The sequence below is a fragment of the Tenrec ecaudatus genome, unplaced genomic scaffold (genome assembly GCF_050624435.1).
Source record: "Tenrec ecaudatus isolate mTenEca1 unplaced genomic scaffold, mTenEca1.hap1 Scaffold_1921, whole genome shotgun sequence".
In the NCBI taxonomy this organism is placed as follows: Eukaryota; Metazoa; Chordata; class Mammalia; order Afrosoricida; family Tenrecidae; genus Tenrec; species Tenrec ecaudatus.
In genome coordinates, this window is record NW_027458201.1 from 43,500 (window position 1) to 68,816 (window position 25,317).

The following is a 25,317-nucleotide window of genomic DNA, read 5'->3' on the forward strand; positions in this document are numbered from 1 at the left end:
AAGCTCAGGTCTAGGGATCAGAAAACCAGAGTTCAAACTCAGCTCTTCACTGACAAGCCTGGGGATCCCAAGTGCGCTGGACTGCTGAGCCTTCGTTTTTGCCGTTGTGAGAATCACTGGGGATCTCCCATCAGTCATTTCCAGCACACCTTTAATCAAGTTGTTTGCATTTTTAAGTTTGTTATGTTTCTACTACTTTGTTATTTTTTAACTCTCACCTGTTCTAGTCATTTAAGTAATCATTTGCTTTAAACGCAATGAGTCAGGGGAAGAGCAAGAATCTTATTCTTTCATTAAAATATACCTAAGAACCTCGTACTACCAGACACTTATTTATGGTAGATTATATTCCCCGCACGTGGTCGAGTGTTGTTTAACACATTTACTCATAGGCACCTAGGAGCCCTGGTGGCATGGTACTCACTCATTGGTCTGCTAAACACTAGGTCAACGGTTCGAATCAGTGCTCTGAGGAGACAGACAGACAGGGCTTTCTACTCTGGTACACAGTTACAGTCTCATGAACTCATGAACTCACAGGAGCAGTTCTACTCCGTCTACTCTGTCCTGCAGGGTCTCTGTGAGTCAGACTTGAGTCTCTGGAAGTGAATGAGTCATGGGCACCTGATGCAATACTGTGAGAGTATGGTATCATTATGGATTTATTATTGTTATTATTCCCAAGTCAGGGGATATATATGGGCTCTACCAAGCCTTGCTGCCTGAACTCAAATCCCTGCTTTGTCGGTTCATCATGTAATCACAGTCAAGATACCTGACTTCCCGATGCTCCCCTTTTCCCATCTGTCAAACTCGGGATATCAGCTCCTATCCTACAGGGCTGCTGTGGGGTTGATAGAACTTAGATAGAGGTCATCAGGTTCAGAAATATTGGCTTAGCTAAATTAAACAACTTCACCAAACCATAAAGTTTTGGAGGAACTGGTGCAATTCGCACCTGTTCTGTTGGATTCTTAAGCACAAACTCTAAACAAGTGAAGGAAAGTTTTTTAAGGCACTAATAAGTAGAATACTGACCAATCTAAAAGGCATCAAAGGCACTCGGCTTTGAAGACTAACTAGCCGTGTTTTCTCCCCCTTCACCACTAGAGACATCTCCAGGGGCAATAACTCTAGGAAAAGCCACTGGAATGACCATGCCTTGATCCTCAAACTGCAGCTCCCGGCGGCGGGGCACTCTTGGCAGCGTGTACCATGCCAACCACCCCTCCAGCCTCTCCGGCCTTGAGCTGTACTAGGCAGGGCTGTGAACTTGACGTTCTACTTTTAGAAAACTTTACGCAGCCAAAGCCCATCTTCTGCCAAGCGTTTGCCAGGGGACGAAGAGTCAGACAGGGTGGACCTGGTAAGAGGAATTTGCCAATACCTTAACGGAGAGGCTCTGCTATGTTGGCCTTAAGCGCTCAGTCATTTTCTTTAGAGGATAACTTGTTAGCCTTTTACTGTCAATCTGGCATCGCTCAAATTACACATACCCCTTAGAAAAGCAGCAGCACTGGGAGTGGGAATCTATTCTAAGGCCCAGCAAGCTTACCCCAGGAGAAGGTCCCAACTATGCAAGGGGGGCGGAATTCCCTGTTTGGCACTGAGTGAGTGAGTGAGTTTGCGGAGCAGACGGGCTTTGGGGACGGGCTTTGGGCTTTGGGGAGTAGAGGGTTTGGGCTGGTGACTTTACGCCGCCACCCCTTGCTTCCCAGAGGGAATGGGACCGAGTCTGGGGGGTGGGTGGCAGGCAGCCCAGAGGGTCCTGAGGGTCCCGCGCCGCGGGGCCCCGCCCCTCCCTACCTTCTCTCCCCGTGGAGCACATAGGAGCTGCGGAAGAAGCCCAGGAGCTCGTTTTCAATGAGGGCATTGTAGATGATCTTCAGGTTGTAATTCCTCTGGGCGTCCAAGGTCCGGTTCAGCACCACCACCAAGACCTGGGTCTGTGGGTAGAGGAAAAAGCCGGCCACGGGCACGGCCCCAGCCACGCGGTCCTCGGCCACCTGCACCTTCTCGACGGCCACCCGGGAGGCGTGCAGCACGACGTAGCGGGTGGCGTTCCGGCACGCTATCTCCACGTTCACCTCGCCGGCGAAGGTGAAGTTCTCCATGAAGGCGGTGAGCATCAGATTGTAGTGCAGCGGCTTGAGGTGGCCCGACAAGCGCAACTGGGTCCAGGGGCGCCGCGGCTCGCGCTCCTCCTCCGATGGTGGCCGGGCGGACGGGGTCGCCGGCGTCGCCTGGCCAGCCGCTTCGGACGGCGCCGAGCCCTCGCCCGCGGGGTGGTTGCGCGGGGCGGCTCCCGGGAGGCTGGCATTGCGGTCACGCGCGGGGGAGCCCGCGGGGCCGCCGTCGGCGCCGGGCGCGCCGCACTCGTCGAACCGCAAGCTGAGCAGCACGGCGAGCATGGTGACGGCGAGCAGCGCCACGAGGGACACGGCGAAGGCCAGCACGAGCCGTTTGTGCACCGTGATGTGGCGCTCCGTGGTGCGGGGTCGCACGCCCACCGAGTCCGCCCACGGGTCCGAGGGCCCCCTGCCGCCCGGCCGGGGCGCGGCGGCGGCGGCCTCCCCCATGGTGGCCTGCGAAGGTGAGCGGCTCTCCGCGGCCCCCTCCTCTGCCCTCTTCTTCTTCCTCCTCTTCTTTTTCTTCTTCTTCTTTTCCTTCTCCTCCTCCTGCTCCCCCCGCTCGCCGTCCAGGGCCATCACGCCGCCTCCTCCGCCTCCTCCCACGCCCTCCCCAGCACCCCCCGCGGGCGGGCGCCCCAAGCCCCCTCCGGCGCGGGCATCCGGCAGCGCACGCGGGCCCGCGGCGCGACGCCGCCTGGCAGCCGGGAGCCTCCGGCCCGCGCTCTCGCAGGACGGGCGCCGGCCCGGGGCGCGGGCCGCCCCGACTGCCCCCGGGAGCCCCGCCTCCCCCCCCCCGGGCCGGGCCGCCCGGGGCGGGCTCGCGGACGCGCCCAACTTGGAAGGCGCCGCCGCTGGCCGCCGGCGCGCTACTTCCTGGGCGGGGTCCGGGCGCCCCCTGCGCGGCCGCCGCTCCCGCCGGGCCCTCCCCTGCGCCGCGCTCTCCGCGGGAGCCCGTCCGCCGGCCCCGGGCTGCGAGCCACTGCGAGGCGGACGCCGAGCGAGGGTCCCGCGGGGGGAAGTTAGGGCTCCCGCTTTCGCCCCCCACTCCGGTGTCGCCGGGGCGTTCAGTGCTCCTCCGGGTGGGCTGCGCTGGCGGCGGCGGCGGCGGCCCCGGGGCGCCCCAGACCAGCACCCCGCAGAAGGGCCCGAGAGGATGGCCAGGAGGGACCGACTGGAGCGCCGCCGCCGGAGGAAGTCCGGGAGCTTCGGAGCCCTTCCGGGAATCTGCCCTGGAGACTCCTTCTTCGCCACCCTGGACACTTTAAGCCGCGGTGGCGGCCAACGTCTCCAGCTTGCCAACCGGACAGCCAACCGCCCTCCCTGGTTTGGATGTGGCTCTGCCCTCCGCAGATGGTGAGTAAGCGCTGAGCGCCCGGCCGGGCCACCCCCTGCAGGTAGCTGGAGCTTCGGGCTGGCTTGGTATCCCCGTGGGGAGAGCTGGAGTGAGTGAGTGTGTGTGTGTGTGTGTGTGTGCGTGTGTGTGTGTGTGTGTGTGTGCGCGCGCACACAGGCTCGGGTCTATATTGCCAAAGCTACTCTAGCTGCCTTCAGGGACTGAACACCTACTACCCCACCCCCACCCCACCCGAACATCCCCCCCTCCCCTAGAAAGGCAAAGGAGGCGAGAGCGCTGGGCGGCAGGGAAGGCAGGAGAGGGGAGCGGCTGAAAGGCAGAGGCAGGCACGGGAGATTAGAGAGCTTTTCCCCGCTCTGTCACAGCAGACACCCACGGCCACAGAGGGGGTTGCTGAGCCGCCTGCAAGAACTACATTGTAAATCTTCAGCGAAACAAGCCCCGCAGCCACTCCTCTCCCGGAATCTCGAGCCCCACCGCGCTGTCCAAGGATCTGTATTGCCTTCGGAGGTGAACCCCCTGGAGGAAAAGAAGATCCTGTTGGGGAGATTTGGCCTGTCTCAGATTTCACATCAGGCTCACCAGAGGATTTGGAGAGCTGTATGTAAATTGAGATAAATTCTCCATAGACTGTCGACATATATTATACAGTATGATGTGTGCAGGTGTGCAGTACTAAATTGTGGTTAGCAAGGAAGCATTGGAGTCCTCTGGCTGTACAAGCTAGAGAGAGAATTTCCCTCCCGTATCTTTAGAGTTGAGAAATGATAAAAACATAATACCTAAACATAACATCCAGGACCGTATACTTGAGACAGAACAACAGGGTTCAGAGCCCCAATACTTCAGACTTGCTGGAGGAGTAAACAAAGCAATGCTATAATTGGTCGGCATTTTTTCCCCGCTTCACCCAGTCAAGATGACTCTTGTGCAGTTTTTCGGTGTTATCTTGAAGATTGTTACAAAAATGTGTTTGGAAATAAACTTTGTTAAGAATGGTTATAATAGGCCAATATTTATCAAGGCACGGAGCGGCGTTGGCTGGCTGTGGACACATGTCTGCACGGGGAAGTTCTGAACGGTGGTGCAGAGTTTCTATGAGTGTGCATGGGCTGTGCAGGAATAGCTCGAATTGGAAGAATATTCAGAGGACAGCCCCAATAAAATTAACATCCAGGAGGCAGGGGACTGGTGTTTAATAAAGCGAAGTGTTACTGGCTTTAGAGTCCATAAAAATAGTTTTCACAATATAAAGAGAATGAGAGAATTCCTCTTATATGTGTCTTCCAAGTCTTCAAATCCTCAAGGCATTTAAAATGAATCGATATTTATAATTAAATATAAAGTGTACTGATTATGTTCAAAATTATTTTCCTTACAAAAAGCAACATGTAGTGCTACTGCAGAGCTGAAAAGGTACGATGACCTTAAAATATGACCAAAAGACAAGAGATCAAGTACACATCAACTTTGTCCTAACAACAATTATAGAAATGCAGCCCATCGTGCTAAATCTCTTTTCCATTTTTCCCAGATGGAATACATGCCCAGTGCTATACATTCTAAATGTCCATTTAAGCTGCTTGAAAATGATGAAGAGAAAATGTTCTAGGGTGGCTTTTTAAAAGCATGTTGTATGTGGGCCGTTAGCAAAACCAAGGGAAAATGCCACATTCTGTTCAAGTTACTTTTTTCTGCTCTGTTTTTACATCGCTGTGCTCTTGCTGCCCATATGTATCTGGCTAAATGCATTGGAAGAAGCAAGGCGCAGCGTTACCTATTTTGCTTTCATAGCATCACACAGCAGGGGAACGGAATGGTGGGACCCTTCTCAGATCACCTGACCTCAGGTTTTAATCTGCCAATTCAGGTTATTGATCTGAAGTCCATGGATTCATCACACGTTGATGATCAGAAAGGTCTGGAACCATTCGCTGGGGTCTGACAGCCGCCACCTAATGAAGAAGTTTACACACTCAGTATTGCTAGTCGTCATGAAAAGATGGGGCACATTTCCGTTCTTTATGCCTTTTCAATGTGTTCATGTTCTTTTCAGTGCTACAACAAGGAAACTCTCAGATATTTTGAGATAAAGAATATATATGTACCAATTAGTAAAGGCTTTACTAAATGTGACTGAATTAATAAATGATTTTTTTGAAATTCAAGTAGACTGGACATGACCTCTTAATGCACTGATTCCCCAAATGTAGCCTCACTCAATAAATTGACTATCAAGGTCAAGTGTATGGATATTTCTGCCTTTCATATCAATGTTATAAAAGCATCCTAGTGAGGTTTTGTTTGATTTTATGGTGTTGTGTTTTCTGAAAGTGTTTTAGCACCCTCACCCTCAGAAGCAGGGTCTTTGGAAAAATAGTAATATCTTCTTAGAACCTGCTATTTCTATCCTGTGTTTCTGTTAGATTGTGTGTCCAACAAAAATATCAAGAAATAATACCCTGATATTTCTACCAAGGAATATTGGTGTTATGGGCCTTCTGTGTTGTGAGCCACTGGGATAAAGACACTTTTGACTGGGCCAGTTCTGGAGCCATGCATTTCCCTAGGGAAATATCGAGCTTTCCAAGTACATGATGTTTTTTCTCAGAAACACATTTATTTGTTTGAATAATATTATGATTTTTCCAGTGAAGTCAATTTTGTGGCCCTAGTTGACTTGTAAAAATGGAAACAGTCTGAATATTTAATATTCATGAGTCCAAAGAGAAGTTATTTTTAATTAAATTTATACTTCACCTTGTCCCTGTAAATGATCAAAATGAACTGCCTTTCGTGAATGTGCTGGCTTCAGAGCAGAGACTTTATGCTTTAATTGTTTACACCTGAGCTCTTTTTGCTCTCCTTTGGAAACTGGTTTGTATGGTGAGGTGCAATTTAAGTGCCCTTGGATTCTCAGCCCCTTCAAGTGCGATTACTGCTTCTCATCCAGAAGCAGCTGTTGCTCAGGAGAAAGAGCTAGATAGAGCCCGAGTCAGCCCCAGCTGCTTACACAACCTATGTCCAGTGACTGAATGAGCTCAGTTTTGGGGGTGACTGACTGTGGAGAAGTGGGACTAGGCAAACGCTACTAGTTCTTAACTTTTATGAAAGACTTAGAAACTGATATATTACCCTGTCTGCTTTCAATAGATTTCTCAATTATCTCCATTGAGAAATTTTTAATTTTTACCTTTTTAATGGGTAAAGAGACACTATAAAATGTTTAATAGCAAATATGATATGGATTGAATTGTGCCCCCTCAAAAGAAAAGGTGGAAGCCCTCATCCTTGTATCGAAATGTGACCCTGTTTGGAAATGAGGTTTGTCACTTAGGAATGAGAGAGGACTCTGATTCCATCTGAGAGACGGTTTCTAAAAGAGGAGAGCAGGCGAGAGGATAAAGTCACTGGAGGAAGAGGGCCACCATGTAAAGATGCATTTCAAAGCCCAGTCACTGAGAAGCGCCCAGAGCCTGCGGAAACTGGAAGAGGAAAGGAAAGATCTTGCTCTAGAGCTGAGGGAGCATGGTTCTTCCAATACCCTGGATTTGAACTCCTAACCTCCACAACTAACTTCAAGACAATCTCTGTTCTTTAAGCCATCTATGTAATGGAGTAGTGGAGCAGAGAGGAAGGATCAAACCTTCCCCAAACTGGCAGTCAAACAGGGTCGATGTGTGTGCTGTGAGGGCTGAGTTCCTGCAGACCACACGCAATTGGGGACCATGCTGACATGAATATGGAGAAGCTGGTTACCGCCATGTGACAACAGAAAAATGAAAACACAAATTTGTTTGAATAATATTATGATTTTTCCGTGAAGTCAATTTTGTGGCCCTAGTTGACTTGTAAAAATGGAAACAGTCTGAATATTTAATATTCATGAGTCCAAAGAGAAGTTGTTTTTAATTAAATTTATACTTCACCTTGTCCCTGTAAATGATCAAAATGAACTGCCTTTTGTGAAATTGTGATGAAATTTTTATTTTGGAAAAATTCATATTATTGTCTGGTTTATTAATCTTTTCATATTGCACAACTTGTTGATTTCACATGTGGCGCCACTGCACCTGTCAGCAGTGGTGAGGGATTTCCACAAGAACGACCCTGGTGGGTAGAACGTTCCTCACCATCTTGAGGATGGAAAGAGAATTGGTTAAAATTAGCCCTAATATGGAAACATGGAAATGTCCATGATGTGAGTAGTTTGTCACTATAGATAAGGCCTTTGATTTAACTGGGAGTTGTCTGACTTCTGTTTGTTTTTAAAGATCTATGTGAATAGAAATTACATCTAAATGTCATTGTCTTTTGTTCCTCACATAAACATTGGTGAAACTATGGAATTGTCCCTTAATCCCTTAATGCATTAATATATTTACTTGTTGTAGGCCATTGAATCAATCTCAAGTCAAGTCAAAGCAACTCCATGGAGCCAAGTAGAACACGTGGTCGGGGTCCCTAAGCTATAATCTCTGGGGAAGCAAATCTGATTGCCAGGTCTTTTGTGGAGCAGAAGGTAGGTTTGAACTTTTCAAATAACTTTCAAGCTGTCATTACCCCACCCCCACTAGCATTGCTATAGAATTATTGAAAGTCTTCTGATTATTCTTACATCAAAACAAGGTTAAGTCTAAGCAGAAAATAGATGGGAAGTGTAAGGAAAAATCTGACCAAATATCCAGGGTATTTCCCAATCAAGCATTGAAAACTATACGCACAGAAGAGATAACTGGGATCTCTGGAAAGTTATGTTTCCACCAAGGTGGGGTGTTGGGGGGTCCTAATCAAGGAGGCCTGGTGGCACAACAATTAAATGCTTCACTGCTAACAGCAAGCTCTTTGGTTCAAACCCATCCAGTAACACCACAGAAGAAAAGACCTAGGAATCTGCTCCAGTAATGCATCCGGCCTAGCAAGCCCTATCGGGCAGTTCTGCTCTGGCTTACAGGATCACTATGAGTTGGAATCAACTCAGTAACACACACAGTTGGCTATAGTCCCTGGGTAGTGCAGTTACAGATACAGCTGCTAACCAAATCACTGACAGCGAATCCTCCAGAGGCATAGCAGAAGAAAGGCCTGTTAATGTATACTACCCCCTCCACCACCACCATCCCCCCCAAAAAACATTGATGAAGCACTGTGGAGCTCAGTTCCACTCTGACACTGGATCAATGACAACGTAAAACTTCAGTGTTTGCTCTGGGTTCTTTGTTTTATAAGCTCAGGAGGCAAACTCTATAAAAAGGCAAAGTATGTATTGTGGAAATCTTATATATTTATAAAGCTTGCAAGCATAATAGGCACCAGATTTTACACACAGAACAGAAATTGGGTCATTTTCTAGGGATACATTATGTTGAACTAGTCTGAACTAACTAGTCTACTAGCTGAAGAAAGGAAAACTATAAGATACCAACATATTTTTGTCATGAACTTAAGTTGTTCAAATACATAACTATGACAAGAATTAATTATATAAGAATTAGGTAATGGTAAAGGTTTATCGAGGACTTTCTCAAGCTGAAAGAACATTTCAGGCCTCCAACTGCAATGTTGAAAGATTGAATGGACAAAAATTCAACAAAACAAAGTAACAAAATAATAAGGAAGGAATCGAGAGCCAAAAAAACTGATCAACCAATGTTCAGTTCACGCCAGGAGAGAACAGCTGATCAAGAACTGACAGTACTGAAAAAAGAAGTCCAAGTTACACTGAAGGCATCAGCGAAAACAAGGCTCTGGGAATTGTGCAGTTAACAGATAGCAATTGAGCTGTTTTGTCAAACAGATAATACTGTAAGCACACATTCACCTACAGCAAGAAATGGGAAAGACAGACACCTGCTCCACTGACTGGGAAAGACTCACATCTGTGCCAGTTCCCAAGAAAGGTAATTCGGCTCACTCTGGCAACTATCCACCAATATATTAGTACAAGTAAGCTTTCACTGGAAATATCCTTAAGTGGGCATAGCAGTACATTGACAGACAACTGCCAGAGATTCAAGCTAGATTTAGAGAAAGGTGGAGAATGATGGATATTATGGCTGATGGCAGATGGAGCTTACAGAAAAGCAGAAAATACAAATAAGAAGTCAACCTGTGTTTTATTGATTACACAAAGGCATTCAACTGTGTGGATCATAACAAATTATGGATAACTTTGCGAAGAATGGAAATTCCAAAAGACTTCATATTGCTCCTATTGAGCCTGTGTGCAGACAAAGAGGCTGTACCAGAACAAGAGGATAGCGCATCGTTTAAAATCAGGACTAAGTTACTGGAAGGGCTGTATGCTTTCATCATCCTTACTCCATCTGTGTGCTCAGCCAGTAACCTGAGAAACTGAACTCAGGATTACAGGAAGGCACGTTAACAGCCTGCTATGTGCAGATCATGTACCCTAGCTGGTTAAAAGTAAAGAAGATTGAAAGCACGTACTGATGACTAACAAAGAACGCAGCCTTCAATGTGGATTTCCCTTCGGCATCAAGAAAACACAGGCCCTCGCAGCATAAGCAACACCATGATAAAGAGAGCAGTATGGGAGTGCCAACGATCTCATTTTAACTGAGTGCACCGTCAATGTCCACGGAAGCAGCAGGAAGGGAGCCAAACGACATACCGAACTGGGAATAGCTGTTGCAAAAGACCTATGAAAGGTGTTCAAAAGGCGGGTTCCTCTTTGATGACTAAGGGGAGCCTGACCACAGCCATGGTATTTTCAGTCCCTTGTGGTCAATGAATAAAGAAAACCGAAGGAAAATTGTTACCTTTGATTGCGGTCTTGGTGAAGATCATACTGTGGCCTATAAGAAGAAGCACACCGGTCCTGGAAGAAGTGCAGCCAGAAGGCTCCCTAGAGGCAAGCATGGTGAAATGTCACCTGACGCACATTGGACATGGTATCAGGAGAGACCCGATCAATGGTAACTTCGAACTTCAGTGTAAACTAGAGAGGCAGCAAGACAATGGGAAGAACCTCAGATAAAGCGGCGCCCCAGCCGCAGCACTAATGTGAAACAGAGCAATGCTGTGAGGTGGTGCGGCATTGCTGTACATGCAGTCCCTGTGTGTCAGAACCAGCTCCGCAACTAACAACACCGAGAACTTGCCACGTGCCCTATGGTTGTTGAGCGACTTTAGAATATCTCATTTATCGTGAAAATGACCCCAACAGGATCATTGCTACCATGATCCCTATTTGAAAAAAATGAGACTGAAAGAAATTAATGTGCCTAAACTAATTTAATTAGTTGGTGACTGTCTTAGGTTTCTAAGGCTCAGATCACATCATAAACTGTGGTTAACATATTAGTACAGAAATGTTATGCCATAATTCTAGAAGCTAGAAGTCTAATTCAATGTGTAGACCAGGCCATAGCCCTTCCCCCCCACTCCAAGTCTCTAAGACAGTGGTTCTCAACCTTCCTAAGGCTACGACCTTTTAATACAGTCCCTCACATGTGACCCCCTCCCAACCACATAATTATTTCTGTTGCTACTTCATGGCTGTAATGTTGATACTGTTACGAACCAGGCAACCCCTTTGAAAGGGCCCTTTGATCCCCAAAAAGGTCACGACCCACAGGTTGCGAACTGCTACTCTTAAGATCTTTTGTTAAGAACCATATGGTCATATCGTTTGATGCAGAAAAGGCATTTGACAACATCCACCCCTTATTCCTGATGAAAACAATCAACAAAATGGGAATTAGATGGGAAATTTCTCAACACAATTAAGGCCATAGATTATAAACCAAAGGCCACTCTCTTCGTCAATGTAGGAAAGCGGCAAAGATCCCCGCCTAGTGAGTGGGAATGGGACAGAGACTCATCACTCTTATTATTCAACCTTGTGCTGGAATGATTAGCCAGAGCTATTGGACAGTCAAAGGAAATCAAAGAATGTGGATTGGCAAGGAAGAAGTCAAAGTCTCACTACTTGAAGATTATATGATTTTATACATAGAAAATCCCCCAAACATTCAGAAAATTGTTAGAAACAATCTGAGGAGACTCAGCAACGTGGCAGGATACAAGATTAACATGCACATAATCTGATCCCTGTGTGCTAATGAGAGCAATACGGGAAGAATATGAGAAAAAGGAATCAAGTAAACAATACTAGTTACAATATCCACACAAACAATGAGACGTACTTAGGAATAAAGGATAAGCCTCACCAGAAAAACCTAGGACGTGTACAGCGAAACTATGCTTCTACAAGAAGCCGAAAGAGAACCACTTAAAGAATATTTATGAATACAATTGCAATTCAGATCCGGACTCCACATGCGTTCTTTAACGACATGAAGAAGACACTACTAACTTCATGTGGTAAGGAAAGATACCCAGGAGGTATAAAAATAAAAAATACTTAAGAAAAGCAAAGGAGGAGGCTTCGCCCTTCTGGACCTCACAACCCATTGTACAGCCACATTATCGAAAACGTCCTGGTACTGGCACAATGACACTGGTACATAGACTAGTTGAACCAAATAGAGATGCCAGAAATAAATCCTTCCACCTAAAGAAAATTTATCTTCAAAAAAGGTCCTAAAACCATCAAATGGCATTAGATAAATTAGATTTCCATTTTGTAGAAGAATGAAACAAGACCTGTCACCCCATGAACAGAAACATACTTAAGATGGATCAAAGACCTAAAAGTAAAACCCAGAGCCATAAAGTCATCGGTAAGAAATCAAGCTGAGAATAAAAATTCCATAGGACCTGGTAATCTCGCTGCTGGGTGTAAATCATAAAGAAGTAAGAGCCGTACCAGGAGCAGACATAAGCACATCCATGTTCAATGCAACACTGTAAGCTGGAACAAGAAGATAGAAAAAACCTAAGTGTAGAAGAACGGATAAAGAAACTGACACAAACACACAATAGAATAGTATGCATCACTAAAACTACCAACACCAAACCACAAATCATGTCCTGGCATATGGAACTAGAGAATATGATGATGCATGAAATTAGCCGTCACAAACGGAGAAGAGTGATATGAGACCACTCTTATAACGAGGGGGGAAACCAAGACGAGGACTTCCATGCTAAAGGGAACAGGCTTTGGAATTTGGGAGGCCATGGAGGAAAGACAAAGCAATGGGCTAGGCTGTTAACAGGTGTTTCATTAGGTGAAATGGAATAAGGCGGTCCACAAGAGGGAGAAGAGAAATCGAGTGGATGAAGGGTGAACTATTGGGACTTTGATTAGTAGTTTAAATTGTTGAATACAAAGTTAGTGATCTGAAAATTAAACACGCACCTAATTTACAATAAATATTGTTTCATGAGTTTTCAAAATTTTTAAAAAATTTAACATTTTTAAAATTGAAAAATTCACGGGTTGTCAGATGCATCCTCACATGGCTGCCCTAAGTCCGTGCTGCTCCTCTTTTACGAGAACACCAGCCACACAGGATTAGAACCCACGCTGCTCCAGGATGACCTCATGCCAACCGAGGGCGTCTGCAAGAATCCTATGTGCTAAAAAGCTACCGTCATACCTAGCAAGGGTTAGAACTGCAACATACCTTTGTGAGAGCCCTTTTCAATCAACAGCTGTGGCAATGCTCAGATTCCAAATCAGGTCATGTTGTTCTGTAACTTCTACAGGTAACCATAATGCTATCCTGTTCTCAGAAAGGTAAGCAACTGTAACAAGTCTGAGTGCATAGCTGAAACTCTTTATATAACTTATGAAGTTGGTGAGACACTGAACTAGGAGTGTAGGGCAGAACCAGACAGCTCTGAGCTCTACTCTTACTAGCGTACAGAAGTGCTACCTGGGTGTTTGTTACGTGAAGTGAATAAATAGAGAATAGTGTAGTGTGACCCTCCGCAGAATAATTATAATTTTATAAAATAATGATTATAGAAAGCACAGCATTATCCATCCTGGATTGAGAACTAAGTAGTTGAAAGAGTTGACGATAGCTTATTTTCATACTGCAGAACAAGCAGTTTATGTGCTTTACAAATCTTAACTTGTGGATGCATTAAAAATATTCCCCTTTGACCCAAGATGGTTTGACAGATCAAATTTACACGATTTGAACGGCGCCTCACCACTTTCAAACCACAGTCAGTATCTGCATAAAAGACATACTGAGTGTAAACGCACATAAAGGTGAAACACATCCTGCTTTAGTGCCTCCACGTACTCTAATCTGTAAATGTTAATCTTTCTTACAGTAATTTATCCCATCTCTTTACATTAAGAGAAAAAAATCATCACAGCCCCTTATTTGATATATAAATATAACTATACTAAGTAGAATATTAAATCTAGCTATCAGATGATCATTGTGGATAAATTGACAAAAATATGGTGAATTAGTGTAGTATTAAAATACAGCTAACATGGAAGTCATATGCCTAGGTGTGATTTTTTTAAAAGCTGATTTTGGCACACGGTGTCTTATTTTTGATATTGTAATATTAAACCCTGTTCTTGCATAGTCAGCTTCCTGGTCAAGGACATTTTAATGTCTGTGTCAGAAGCAGACTTTCTGCTAGAAAATAGTTCATGATGAACATGCAAAATAATGCTAAAAATTTAAATCACATTGTCAACTACACTAAATTCCTACCGGGATACTAGGCAAAGGAGTTGTACTTAGATGTCAGTCCACTATGTCTGTGTGAAGGTGCAGAGGTGGAGTCCAACCTATCCCTCAGGTCACAGCCTGAGGATGCCTCATTAGGGTATGGCCTTTTGCAAGCGAGGCAGGAAGAACTCCCTCTCTTGCCCTTGACTGGCCTCCTTGCTGGGACTCTGCCTGCCACCAAGGGCAGCACCCTGTGGTTCTCCAGAGAACTGTTGGCGCCCCACCTTGCTTCCGTCGACCTTGGATCCCAGTGTTCACAGGCTGATGTCCCTGCGTCCCGCTTCACTTTTCGGTGTCATCAGTCTTGGGCTACCAGAGTCTGAAGAGGACCACGGACGTTGGTTGGACTGGGCTGGAATGATTTCTTAATATATAATTTTATCTTGATAGAAAGTTCTTTTTATAAATATCTGAGTGTCACTGGTTTTGTTTCTCTAGACAACTCAGCCTAACACAGGAATGAATTATTGTGTTTTTTCCCTCTTCAAGTTTTAGGTCTGTGTGCAAATAGCATAGTTCCTTCCCTCGGAACTGAAGAGCAGCTTCTGGTTCACTCCATCTCTTTGCGCATAGTCAGTAAAGCTTGTGCATAGTCAGTAAAGGGAAACTCTTCCTTTCAGCTCATGATACCCTAATTCAGAACCCATCTTCAGTCTCAGGATTGGATACTAAGACTACACCAAATTTGTTTGAGACACACATTGTTTTCTGAGAACATTTCCACACACCCAGAAGGCACTTTTCAATGGCTTAAAAAGAAAGTAGGAATTTGGGAATGCAGAAATATTCCTGAAACTCGAACATTTAGACTTTTGGCTATGGGGTATTATTACAAATATTAAAAATCTCACTAAAAGGATCTTCAAAAAGTTCATGAAAAAATGGACTTGAGAAATAATGGAATTTTCCCAGGAATGTTTGAAAGGCCCCCAGCTCATATAATATGTTGTTACACTGATTGCCTTTTATATTAAGAAACTAAGTGCTGGGGACTATACAAAACGTAAAAGTGCAATGATCATCATTTATATGCCAAACAGTTGACCAGTTTATATCTGTACAAAGTCGTCCCTGCAAAAGGGATCCACAGAAAATGCAAACTGCTGACTCTTGAAAAATAACCAACTGTGTCATAAAATGAAGCATTTTTCCTCTCAACAGTTTGTGGGAGGGGAAAAGCAATGCACCTGAAGGAGACGATTTGTGAATTATTAAATAAAAGTTGACCCTTTCATAAAATTGGTTAATTCTCAGTATAGGATTTATTATGTAAGTCTTCCTTGTATATTCACTTTAGTCATTTTTCTCTTTAGTGCCACCTTGTGGGTTCGCCAGTAACAATAAATACGTAGTTTTTAGTCTCTGGGGTTTGGGGGAAGTTTTTGTCTTCTGCTGTGTTTAAGCTAGTCTTCATCGTGGTGTGGTAAACTCGGCCATTCGTGTCCTCAGACAGCCTCTGCACCAGAAGGTATGTGCCATACCTCTGCAACTGGCCCTTCTGGAGACCAGGATGATTTCTCAGAGATCGGCAATATTGGAGTCTATACAAAAATCGATGTTAATTTACAGGATAATCACCAAACTTATATTGGATAACATAACTGGCCAGCTCGGACGTGATTTTTCCATAAGAAAAGTGTTTTCTCAATTCAGTATCATGATGTTTCCAACAGTGTCCCATGAGAATTGATTCTAGGTAATTCGCAGCGCTGCTTAATTCTGTTGTAGAAAAGCTCTGGTATCTGATTTCGTCGCTAAGGCAGCTTACTTCTAACATGAGATTGCATTTGCATTGAGTTATCATACTCAGGTTTATTTTTTTCAATTATGCTGCTGCTATGAGAGAAGAAGGAAAAATTCCGCACAATATATTGAATGTCTTTTTTCAGACATACAGGAAATATATATTCCCTAACACGACGGTCCTCAACCTGTGGGTTGTGACCCCTTTGGGGGGTCAAACGGCCCTTTCACAGGGGTCGCCCAATTCATAACAGTAGCAAAATAACAGTGATGAAGTAGTAACGGAAATAATTTTGTGGTTGGGGGTCACCACAATGTGGAACTGTATGAAAGGGTCGCGGCATGAGGAAGGTTGAGGGCATAACATTTTCTACATATTATAATAATCTTTTAAATTGTCAAAGAAAAATCCATGGCTTATCCTCTTTAAAAAGTGAATGTAATCCACATGTGACCTCCTCCCTGGGAGATGGACAGCAGAGAAGGGGGGAAGGGAGACTCCGGATAGGGCAAGATATGACAAAATAACAATCTGTGGATTATCAAGGGCTCCTGAGGGAGGGGGGAGCGGGGAGGGAGGGGGAAAAAAAGAGGACCTAATGCAGAGGGCTTAAGTGGAGAGCAAATGCTTTGAAAATGATTAGGGCAAAGAATGTACCGATGTGCTTTATACAATTGATGTATGTATATGTGTGGATTGTGATAAGAGTTGTATGAGCCCCTAATAAAATGTAAAAAAAAGAAAAAAAAGACAAACGTAAAAAAAAGTGAATGTGTCTGAACTTACTGCTGTGGGTGTATGTGGACACTTTTTGAAATTGTATTTTTGGAGTCATTTAAGAGAAAGTAAAAATCATGTATAGTCTGGTTACTTGGAATGTGTAAATGCTCAGAGTTGAACTCCTCCTAACCTATTAACATTTGAAGGTTGGGCCATGTATTATTCAAAAAGTAATTTTCCCTGGATCTGCAATAAGGCCTCGGACCTGACCTATAACCGGAATGTCTTAAGCTACTGGTTATCAATGCTGGAAGCACACCAACAAAACAAGAAAATGTAAGTATTTTTCTAGGCTTGCTAAAGTCTAATTACAGAACTAGGACACAGTCCAGTCAAACACTATCAGTAAGACTGCAAACCCTTCGAATATAACTCCCTACTCACCTTTGATCTTGATCAAGTCTCACACTGTGCTTCCAGAATTAATACATTGTGTTTTCCATTTCAGGAACTTTAATTGTTCCATTTTGCCCTCATTGTTTCCCACAGATTTCGTACAGGAACAAATTTAAAGATACCTTCAAATGATGTCAGTTACGTTGTTCTCGATTTATCCTGTGCTCGGAAAGTTGCTTTGAAATCCAAACCTAAAATCAAAAACCCCGGAGCTAGACTCCTATACCTTGGACCAAGAAGAGTGCTGAGCAGTTTTTCCTTCATGCTTCAACTTCAGCATTGACATTAGAAGCCTATCTTCTTTCTCGCCCTTACGACCAGCTAGGAACAGATATAAATCTCTCAGCAAATTATACCCTAAGCTTCAGAAACTGCTATGTAAGCCATCTAGAAAACCCATTGAGCAGATAGGGACTGCTGAACTGCAGTGATGAAGTTCTATTTTATTTATGGTAAATAGATACAGGAAACATATTTCATATCTTCTCTGTTACAGATTTCAAGTTGGACAGATCCTAATTGGATTACATTATAGACCAACAGACTTCTACTTTAAAGTCAAATGGCATGTATGGTCTCTGTTCAGTTCCTCTTAAAGTCTGGCTGCACAAAATATATTCCTGACATTCTTTAGCATCTTGGTTCCTTTAATCTTCCAAAGTGGAAAGTGATGAATTTTGACTTGTTCTTAAAAGCGCTAACATTCAACTAGGAAAACTCAGTAAGTGACACCTATTAATGTTCCCTTTTGTCTTCTAGACAGAAAATCAAAGCTATTTAAAGTAAAAGATACACTTAAAATCAATGTGTGCCCACAAGTTAGCATCAATGCTTACAAACCCTCTCTGTGATCATTGTGTCTTATTTGCGTATATATTACTTTATGTATCTAAATCTATGAATAAGAGAGAGGTATCATTTGATGAGAAAGGAATACATGTTTCCATAGGGTCTGAATAGAGACTCTGCTGACCTGTAGTATTATAAAATACTGCGCCACTCTTCCATTTTCAGTTTTTGCCAAGATAGCCAAATTAAACTGATGTGATAATCATCCAAATATATAATTGTAAAACCATGATTGTAGAATCATTTCTTTCTAGCTCCATGAGATTTACCTCTGGTAATTCTGTTTAATGTTCAGAATTCTATAGCAGTTCTCTTGAAATATTCTAAGCAGAAGCTATACCTTTTAGGGTATGCAAATAGTTGCTTCCCAGCAACATTATAATCTATAACCTGTATTATGACTTGAGCAGAATGAGCCCTCCGTTTTGATTGCCTATGGCTCAAAGTGTTAATGTTCTTGAACTGCCTTGTCTGTTATTAGCTAGTTGAAATTGCACTAACCATGAGAATTAATTATGGTCTGCATCTCCCCTCTCTTCAGTAGGCTTTGTCTGCACCTTCCTAGCTGAGAGGGGAGCTTCTGCTACGAAGAATGACAGACTCCCACTGCACACCTTCCCTACTGTCTGCTCCCCAACTCCAACAGTAATCCGGCCTGAGGACCTTTATATTCCGGTGTTACTTCTGAGTTCCTTAATTACTTTCCCCCAAACTGCTATGTTCTCCAGTGTTTTCTCTAGAGGGAAAAATGAAGATACATAGGCACAGGTGTAAATGTCAGACTTCATCATTTATTTATTGAAGATCACTTAAGAGCAATCTGTAATTTCTTCCATAACCTCAAAATGGGTTTCTCTCAGCCACGTAATCTCTCAGGGAAGCGTTTGTTATGAAATGATCACCTGCTTTTGCAAAGTCCCGGGAGCTTTAAGCTGAATGCCTCTCATGTACCAGTCGCTGAACAATTGACGGCATGATGACTGAGTTGGGCAGCTGCCCGTTAGGTTAGCCATTTGACACCAGCAGCCACTCCATCCAGGAAGCTGAGGCTGTCTACTGTAGCGAGTTGACGTCTCATGAACCCAGAGGACCAGTTGTATCCTACTCTACACAGGGCCACTATGACTTGGAATTGACTCGATGGTTTGGGATATAGTTAATAGGCAATAAACAGGCCAACAACCCAATAGTGATTTGACTAGAACGAGTCAGCAAACTGCGCCTCTCAAACCATATGTCGTTTTATGAGTAGGCATGTGTGGCTCTGAAGTAACAGAAAATTGTAAAGGATTTTGGATAGGGTTCAGATAATTGTGATTTCATTTGTTTGTAAAAGTATCTTTTTGGCTCTTTGATTTTTAATGGTGTGGAACAGGATTGGCTGTTCTGTCTCCACAGTTTACCAACCTCTGGACAAGAAGATCATTTCCATACCCCTTGGAGTTCAGTCCTGTACCGTCAACATCTAGAAAAATGTAGCCACTAGCCACTGTTTCTCAGAAAAGCATTACCACTTCCCTGGTACCTGTTAAGCAACTCGGAAGAAGAAGAAAATGTGCAGGGAAAAAATGTCCTGAGGAAGTCTAAAATTGTTAACAAAACCCTTCTTCCACTTTGCCTTCCCAATACACAAGATCCTGTGTGGAGTGGGGATTTTAAGTAATATTTAGAAATTACTTTTCCAACTCTCATTATAGAGTGATGTAAACCTTATGGAAAGTAGTTTGGCAAATGCTTGTCAAATTCGCCAAAGTAAACAGCTGCAGTGAGATGTTTGAGACACCTTGTATCATAAATGTTAACAGAAACCTCACTTACTAGACTGCAGGCTGTTCAGGGGTGAGGAATATGTCAAAGGGGCTTCAGGGGTTCGTAGGAAAATGGAATAAAGAGGCATGTTTATTTATGTATGCACAAAGCAAGCACTCCAGGGCATCCCAAGCCCTTAGTACATATACATTACATGAGTGAAGTCAGTAGTGCTTATCATCAGTTCCCTTGGCCTTCTGGCTCCTTCACTGCCTTTGCTTTGCCACATCCTCTCGGGATGCGTGCCTGCTGCAGGCGCTCTTCACCTCGGACGTCTACCGCCCGTCCCAAGGAACCGCCTTTGGGGGGCGATCTCATCACTAAGGTGCCTCTTCTCCAACCCCGTCAGAGATTTGGCACCAGAATATTTATTGAAAGCAGTTCCACCTATTTTGGGAGGAGACAAGCTAACAAATGACAGCATTGTCCCTGAATGAGCCAGTAAGTCAGTAGGATCTAAATTAGTATCAGATCCTCGAAGTTTCAAATTTTGAAACCAAAGTGAATGTGTTTTCCCACATGGAGGATGTGACTAGATGTTGGAACACGTTAGGCATTACAAAATGAGCTACACTTCACACGGGACTTAAACTCTGAAATAAAGACTATAAGGTAACAGGCACCTGCGGTGCAATTTACTCCTAAACAGTACCTCAGACTTACTACAATAATTGGTAAGTCAGCTTTGTGTGCCTGTTTCATTATACCAATATGTATGTTTAAATGCCACATGTAATACATAAACAATATTTTTAATTACGTTAAAATTGGGTCAATAAAACACTCAAGTAATTTGACTACCTTTCCCCCACCCCGCCATATGCTTGAAATGAACTTGTATGTCACTGAAGACTTCAAGTTCGCTTCAATGTTCATTGTTTAGCCACTCAGACCAATGTTTATTACATCTAAAGACTGGGGAGTCTGGAGGGGTTTTGTGCGTTTATTTTCTCTAATGGAAACTTTTTTTTTTAACCTGCCCTCTCCTATGTATCCCCTCCCCCTTTCCCCATGCCTGTTGCTGGCCTCCTCGCGGGCATCAAGTCGTTTTTTGGTGCCCAAGCCACATTGCTCCTTTAGTTTTGCATATAACAATGGAGATTAAATATGTCGATTTGTAATATCGACAGCCTAAGATCTCTAGATTTGTCCATGTCTTTCTGTGCGTAAGAGTGTTACTGCTCCTTGTTGATGTATAAGATTCCATCGTATGAATGTACCAGAACTTGTTTAGCCATGGCTCTGGGGTTGGGGGGTTGGTTCTTTGTTTTTGCTATTGCAGAAATCGCGGCAAGAAGCATGGGTGTACTTATGTCTGTTTGTGTTTTCCTCTTAATTTCTTCGTAGAAGTTGGAGAGAGGAGAGAGATTGCTAGGTCAGGTCATAAGGGACTTGGCTTTGCGTGTGCTGATGGCCGCACGCGTCGCGCTGGCTTCCGGCACGGCGCCCCCCTCCCACCAGCAGGGTTACAGCGTTCCTCTTGCTCTGCATCCTCTGCAGCACTTCTTAATTTCTAGTTTATTGAATTTTTTGAAAAGTGATGGTGTGCGATGGAAACTCATTGCTTTCATTTGTATTTCTCTCATTGCTAATGAGCTTAACAATTCTTCATATGGTTCTTGGCCACCTCTGGGTCATCTTTGGTAATGTTTGGGGTCATGGGATGAAGTTTGGCTCTTGTTTCATTCTCCTGCAGGTGAAGATCCAGTTTTCCAGCATGATTCGTTGAAAAGCTGTCTCTCACTCATTTAATAGGTTGTAGTTTTTATTTAAAAATGGAGGTGTCTGTATATACGTGGTTCTTCTTCTGAGGTGTCTATTATCATCCATTGGTCTTCCTGCCATTGTGCCAGTCCCAGGCTGCGTGTTAGCATGGCAATAAAGTAGGTTTGAAAGGCTGGGAGTGAAAGACCCACTTAGCTTTGTGAAAAATTTGAATAGTGTCTGTGGGTGTGTGTGTTTGTCCTAGGTTCCTTTCTCTCTCATATAAATTTGGTAATTAGTTTTTCCATTTCTTTGAAAATTTGTGATGGAATTTGGATCACAAGTGCACTGACTTTGTAAAGTATTTTGAAAATGTTGATATTTTCACAACATTTAGTCTGCCTCCCTTTTTAAATAACACTGCTGCTAATTTACTATTGTAGTTGTATGATGTCAAAATAACTTGCTAATACAGAAAGCTTAATTTAAAAATATGCTCACTGGCTTACTAACCTAGGATTCATGGACTACTTCTACTTACATTTTAATGTTACATAATTTTGCTATTGCTTTGAAACCGTTGAGCCAACCTCTCCAATAAAACAAATCGCCAGACTCACTTCCATCGAGTCAACTGCTACTCGTACCAACCCTTGAGATTCTGAACCTATAAATCTTTAAGGAAGTAGAAAACCTCATCTTTCTTCCACAGATTGGTACCTTTAACTGCTGACGCGGTTAACAACCTGACACAAAGCCAACTACACAGACCTCTAACAAATTCTTCATCACAGTCGCTTGCATTTGCTGCATGTGCCACTTGAAGGCATTGGAAAGATAGCAAGCCTTTTGTTGCATTAAATCTGTGTTTCCCGAAGTAGGTAGTACATCCCCTGGGGATGCTGGACTGCTGCAAGTGATTGGAAAAGTCAGACACCTGCGCTTTATCCTGGATTGTGTGCTATTGTGGCAGGAGTTGTTTGCTTTGGTTTTGGGGGTGCTGTTTTTGGTTTGTTTTTTCCTGAACACAGGGCAGTAGGCCAAAGAAGTTTGGGAACCTATCCTTTAAACTCACTTGCTTGGGGTCTTCTCTGACTTCTAGGACCCTGTAGAACTGAAACCAGAGGGTTGCCTAGGTTGAAAATCCTTTAAAAAATAAAAAAGCAGGCTGCCGTATGTGCGTTAACATCACTGTATTTCTACTTAGGAGCCGAGCACTTTAGTCACTGCACTACCAGGGCTCCTATAGTAAACCCTTAGCCATCAAGTCTATTCCTACTCATGGTGACTATCCAGAGGGAGTAGAACTGCTCCTATGGGTTTCCAAGGGTGTAAATCTACACAGGAACCCAGTGCCTCACCTGCTCCTAGAGAATGACTGGCAGGTTAAAACGGCTGACTTGAGGGTAACAGCCCAATACACAACATATTAGGCCACCAGGCCTCTTCTTCTTGCGATAAAGTAAGGGTAAATTTTAAAAACCATATGCATCTGTTCTGAGTTGTCTACAAATGCTTAAAGATACAGAGTCTACCTGTAGTCGTAATGCCTTCCTCTCTGTCCCGCAGGAAAAGCAGTCCAGTGCTTGTCTGGGCTTGCCTAAAGAGTGCATCGGAGCTGACAAGAAGGCAATCTGGCAAAGTTCAGGACTCTAAGGAGGGATGCCTGAGCAGATCAGAGGACCAACAGCATCAGATGAATGATGACGTATGAGGACAAGGAACCAAGTCTCTTAGGAAGACACAAATATGCAAAGGGAGGACTTCAAATTAACTTTGTGGAGTCAAGCTGTAAGTGGAGGTAAAGATGTAATTTCATAGTTTTTAACAAATATAGATACAAACTCCAGATCACTAGCATCGAGTTAATTCTGATTCATAGCAACCCTAGATGACAGAGTAGAACTGCCCCTTGGGGTTTCTGAGCCTGACAATCTTTGCTGGAGCATACAGCTTCGTCTCCCTGGAGCTGCTGGTGGAGTGGAACTGCTGACCTTGTGCTTAGCAGCTCGACATGAAGCCTACTCTGCCACATGTAACTAAGACACACACCGAGAGATGGTGCGTACATCCACTAAAATAACCTGGAAGCAGCAACATTGCCGAAGCAATGAGAAGAGTTAATGGCCAAATCCTGGTTTCTAAATATCTCTCCGTACTAAAGAAATCAAGATCACTGGAGGTTCCAACGGTGGGTCAAAGCAGGAATGAAGTGAGATTTTAACATCTTGGTATGCCACGGAGTCAGTGAGCTCAAAGAACGATGTGAACATGGCCAAAGAACACAGGAGCCACCTGGAAGGTAAGACAATTGATGCAGCACAATGAAGCGAGTAATGGATAATAAATTCATGAATAAAAGAGAAATCTGTTTGTCCACACTGATATATACAAATAGAAAAGGAAATGCTTTCTTAGCTTAGAATGCCAGCTAATCAAGGTACCGGGAACTCAGCAAGAAACAACAATGATGCGAAATCTAGTGCTTTAAAGTGAGACACAACTTTACTCCGTCTTAAAGTATCTTCAGACAAAATTGTTACCAATTGCAAAAAAGAAGAAAACTTCATAGTGGAGAACCCTAATTTAAAAACACCATTTGAATCAAATGATAAAAATGAACACTTGTTCATTGTCATCAAATTGATTCCACTTGTGGGGGCCCCATGGATGCGATGGGCTCTAGGGCCTCTCAGACACAGGTTGTCCGGCCTGTTCCTCTGTGGTACTATTAGGTGGTTTTGAACCGCCAACTCTGGTTAACAGTCAGTGCAAGCCAAACCATTAAAACTCACCTAATGAGATGCAGTAAGAATGCATCCTAATTCTGGTATTCCAGGTAAAACTGCATTACCTTGACCTAACAGAATACACATCAAACAAAACTGGAGGGGGTTTCTATAATATCACTGGCCTTCACAAACGTCAGGGCCATGAACGTCAGAGAGACAGAGGAGCTACTTCAGACTGACGGAGGCTGAGAAGACATGACACCTGAGAGTAATGCGATCCTGAAGTGACCATTGTAGCTGCAAGCACATTACTGGAATAATTGGCATATTTTGAATTTGGTCTCTGGGAGAAGGTTACTGAGTTAGTTTATTGTGCCAGCCTGGCCTATAAACACATGTGGGGTTAATTGAAGGACAGAGGGATAAATGGCTCGGTGAACCTTGCCTTTAGAGTTCTCGAGTCTCTTGCTTTCTAATGGTCAGACCAATATGTAGCTGCCTTAGCCAATTCCCTGCTTCAGCTGGCAAGGCTCACTTCCTGCAAGACATCCCCAAGAAGAAGCCACATGGATCTACCCCAATGCAGCCCTGGGTGCTGGAGCACCCGTGTAGAGACCCCTGCCAGTGCTGAGACGCTTACACATTCACTGACTCCGCTTTCCTCCTGCAGTTGGCGTCATAGTGTGTGTTCTGTGAGATGGAGGAGGACTTTGTGGATTGGTATTGGACATCTGGGTTAGTGGGTTAACGTTGGACTTGTGGACTTGGGCAGCACTGGGCTGGGATGTTCTCTTGATGTGCACTTAACCTGTATATGAAACTCTGTCTTATGCATGGTTGCTATGGCTTTGTTTCGCTGAAGCACCCAGACTAACGCGGTTACTGGGCAGATCATCATGCTGTGCTATTCATACAACGCTTCTATCAGGATGGAATTATTGAAAATAAAAGTCTGTTTGGCAAGCCTCTCTGCTTGCTCATCAGTATTATTTTTAGGTGCCCCTGTGCTGCTAGGAACAGAACATTGGTAGAGCGGCAGTAAGGAAAGCGGGAGTAAAGTGGGGGAAAAGGTGAAGCGGTCATGTGGCAGCCATCCACCGACTAATTCACAGTCAAGTTTTTGCTTTCACTCACTTTCCTGGTGTCTTGCAAGTACATTTCCACCATAAGAAAGCCTGTGTAA

At 44.0% G+C, this 25,317-nt stretch overlaps 1 protein-coding gene across 1 annotated transcript; it reads left to right on the forward strand.

Annotated features, from left to right (window-relative positions):
* The first annotated feature begins 2,577 nt into the window (after nt 1-2,577).
* LOC142436280 (uncharacterized) lies at nt 2,578-25,105 on the forward strand. The gene is made up of 5 exons (XM_075540037.1): nt 2,578-2,593; nt 2,747-3,485; nt 3,852-4,086; nt 7,881-8,008; nt 22,972-25,105. Exons 1-4 carry the CDS (start codon nt 2,578-2,580, stop codon nt 7,959-7,961), a joined length of 1,071 nt encoding a protein of 356 aa, XP_075396152.1. The 3' UTR covers nt 7,962-8,008; nt 22,972-25,105.
* The last annotated feature ends 212 nt before the right edge of the window (nt 25,106-25,317 follow it).

Coding starts and splice junctions, on each gene's coding strand:
- LOC142436280 (XM_075540037.1), top strand. Junction 3,486..3,851: donor GGCTCTGCCCTCCGCAGATG/GTGAGTAAGCGC, acceptor GCTCTGTCACAG/CAGACACCCACGGCCACAGA. Junction 4,087..7,880: donor ACCAGAGGATTTGGAGAGCT/GTATGTAAATTG, acceptor TACTTGTTGTAG/GCCATTGAATCAATCTCAAG.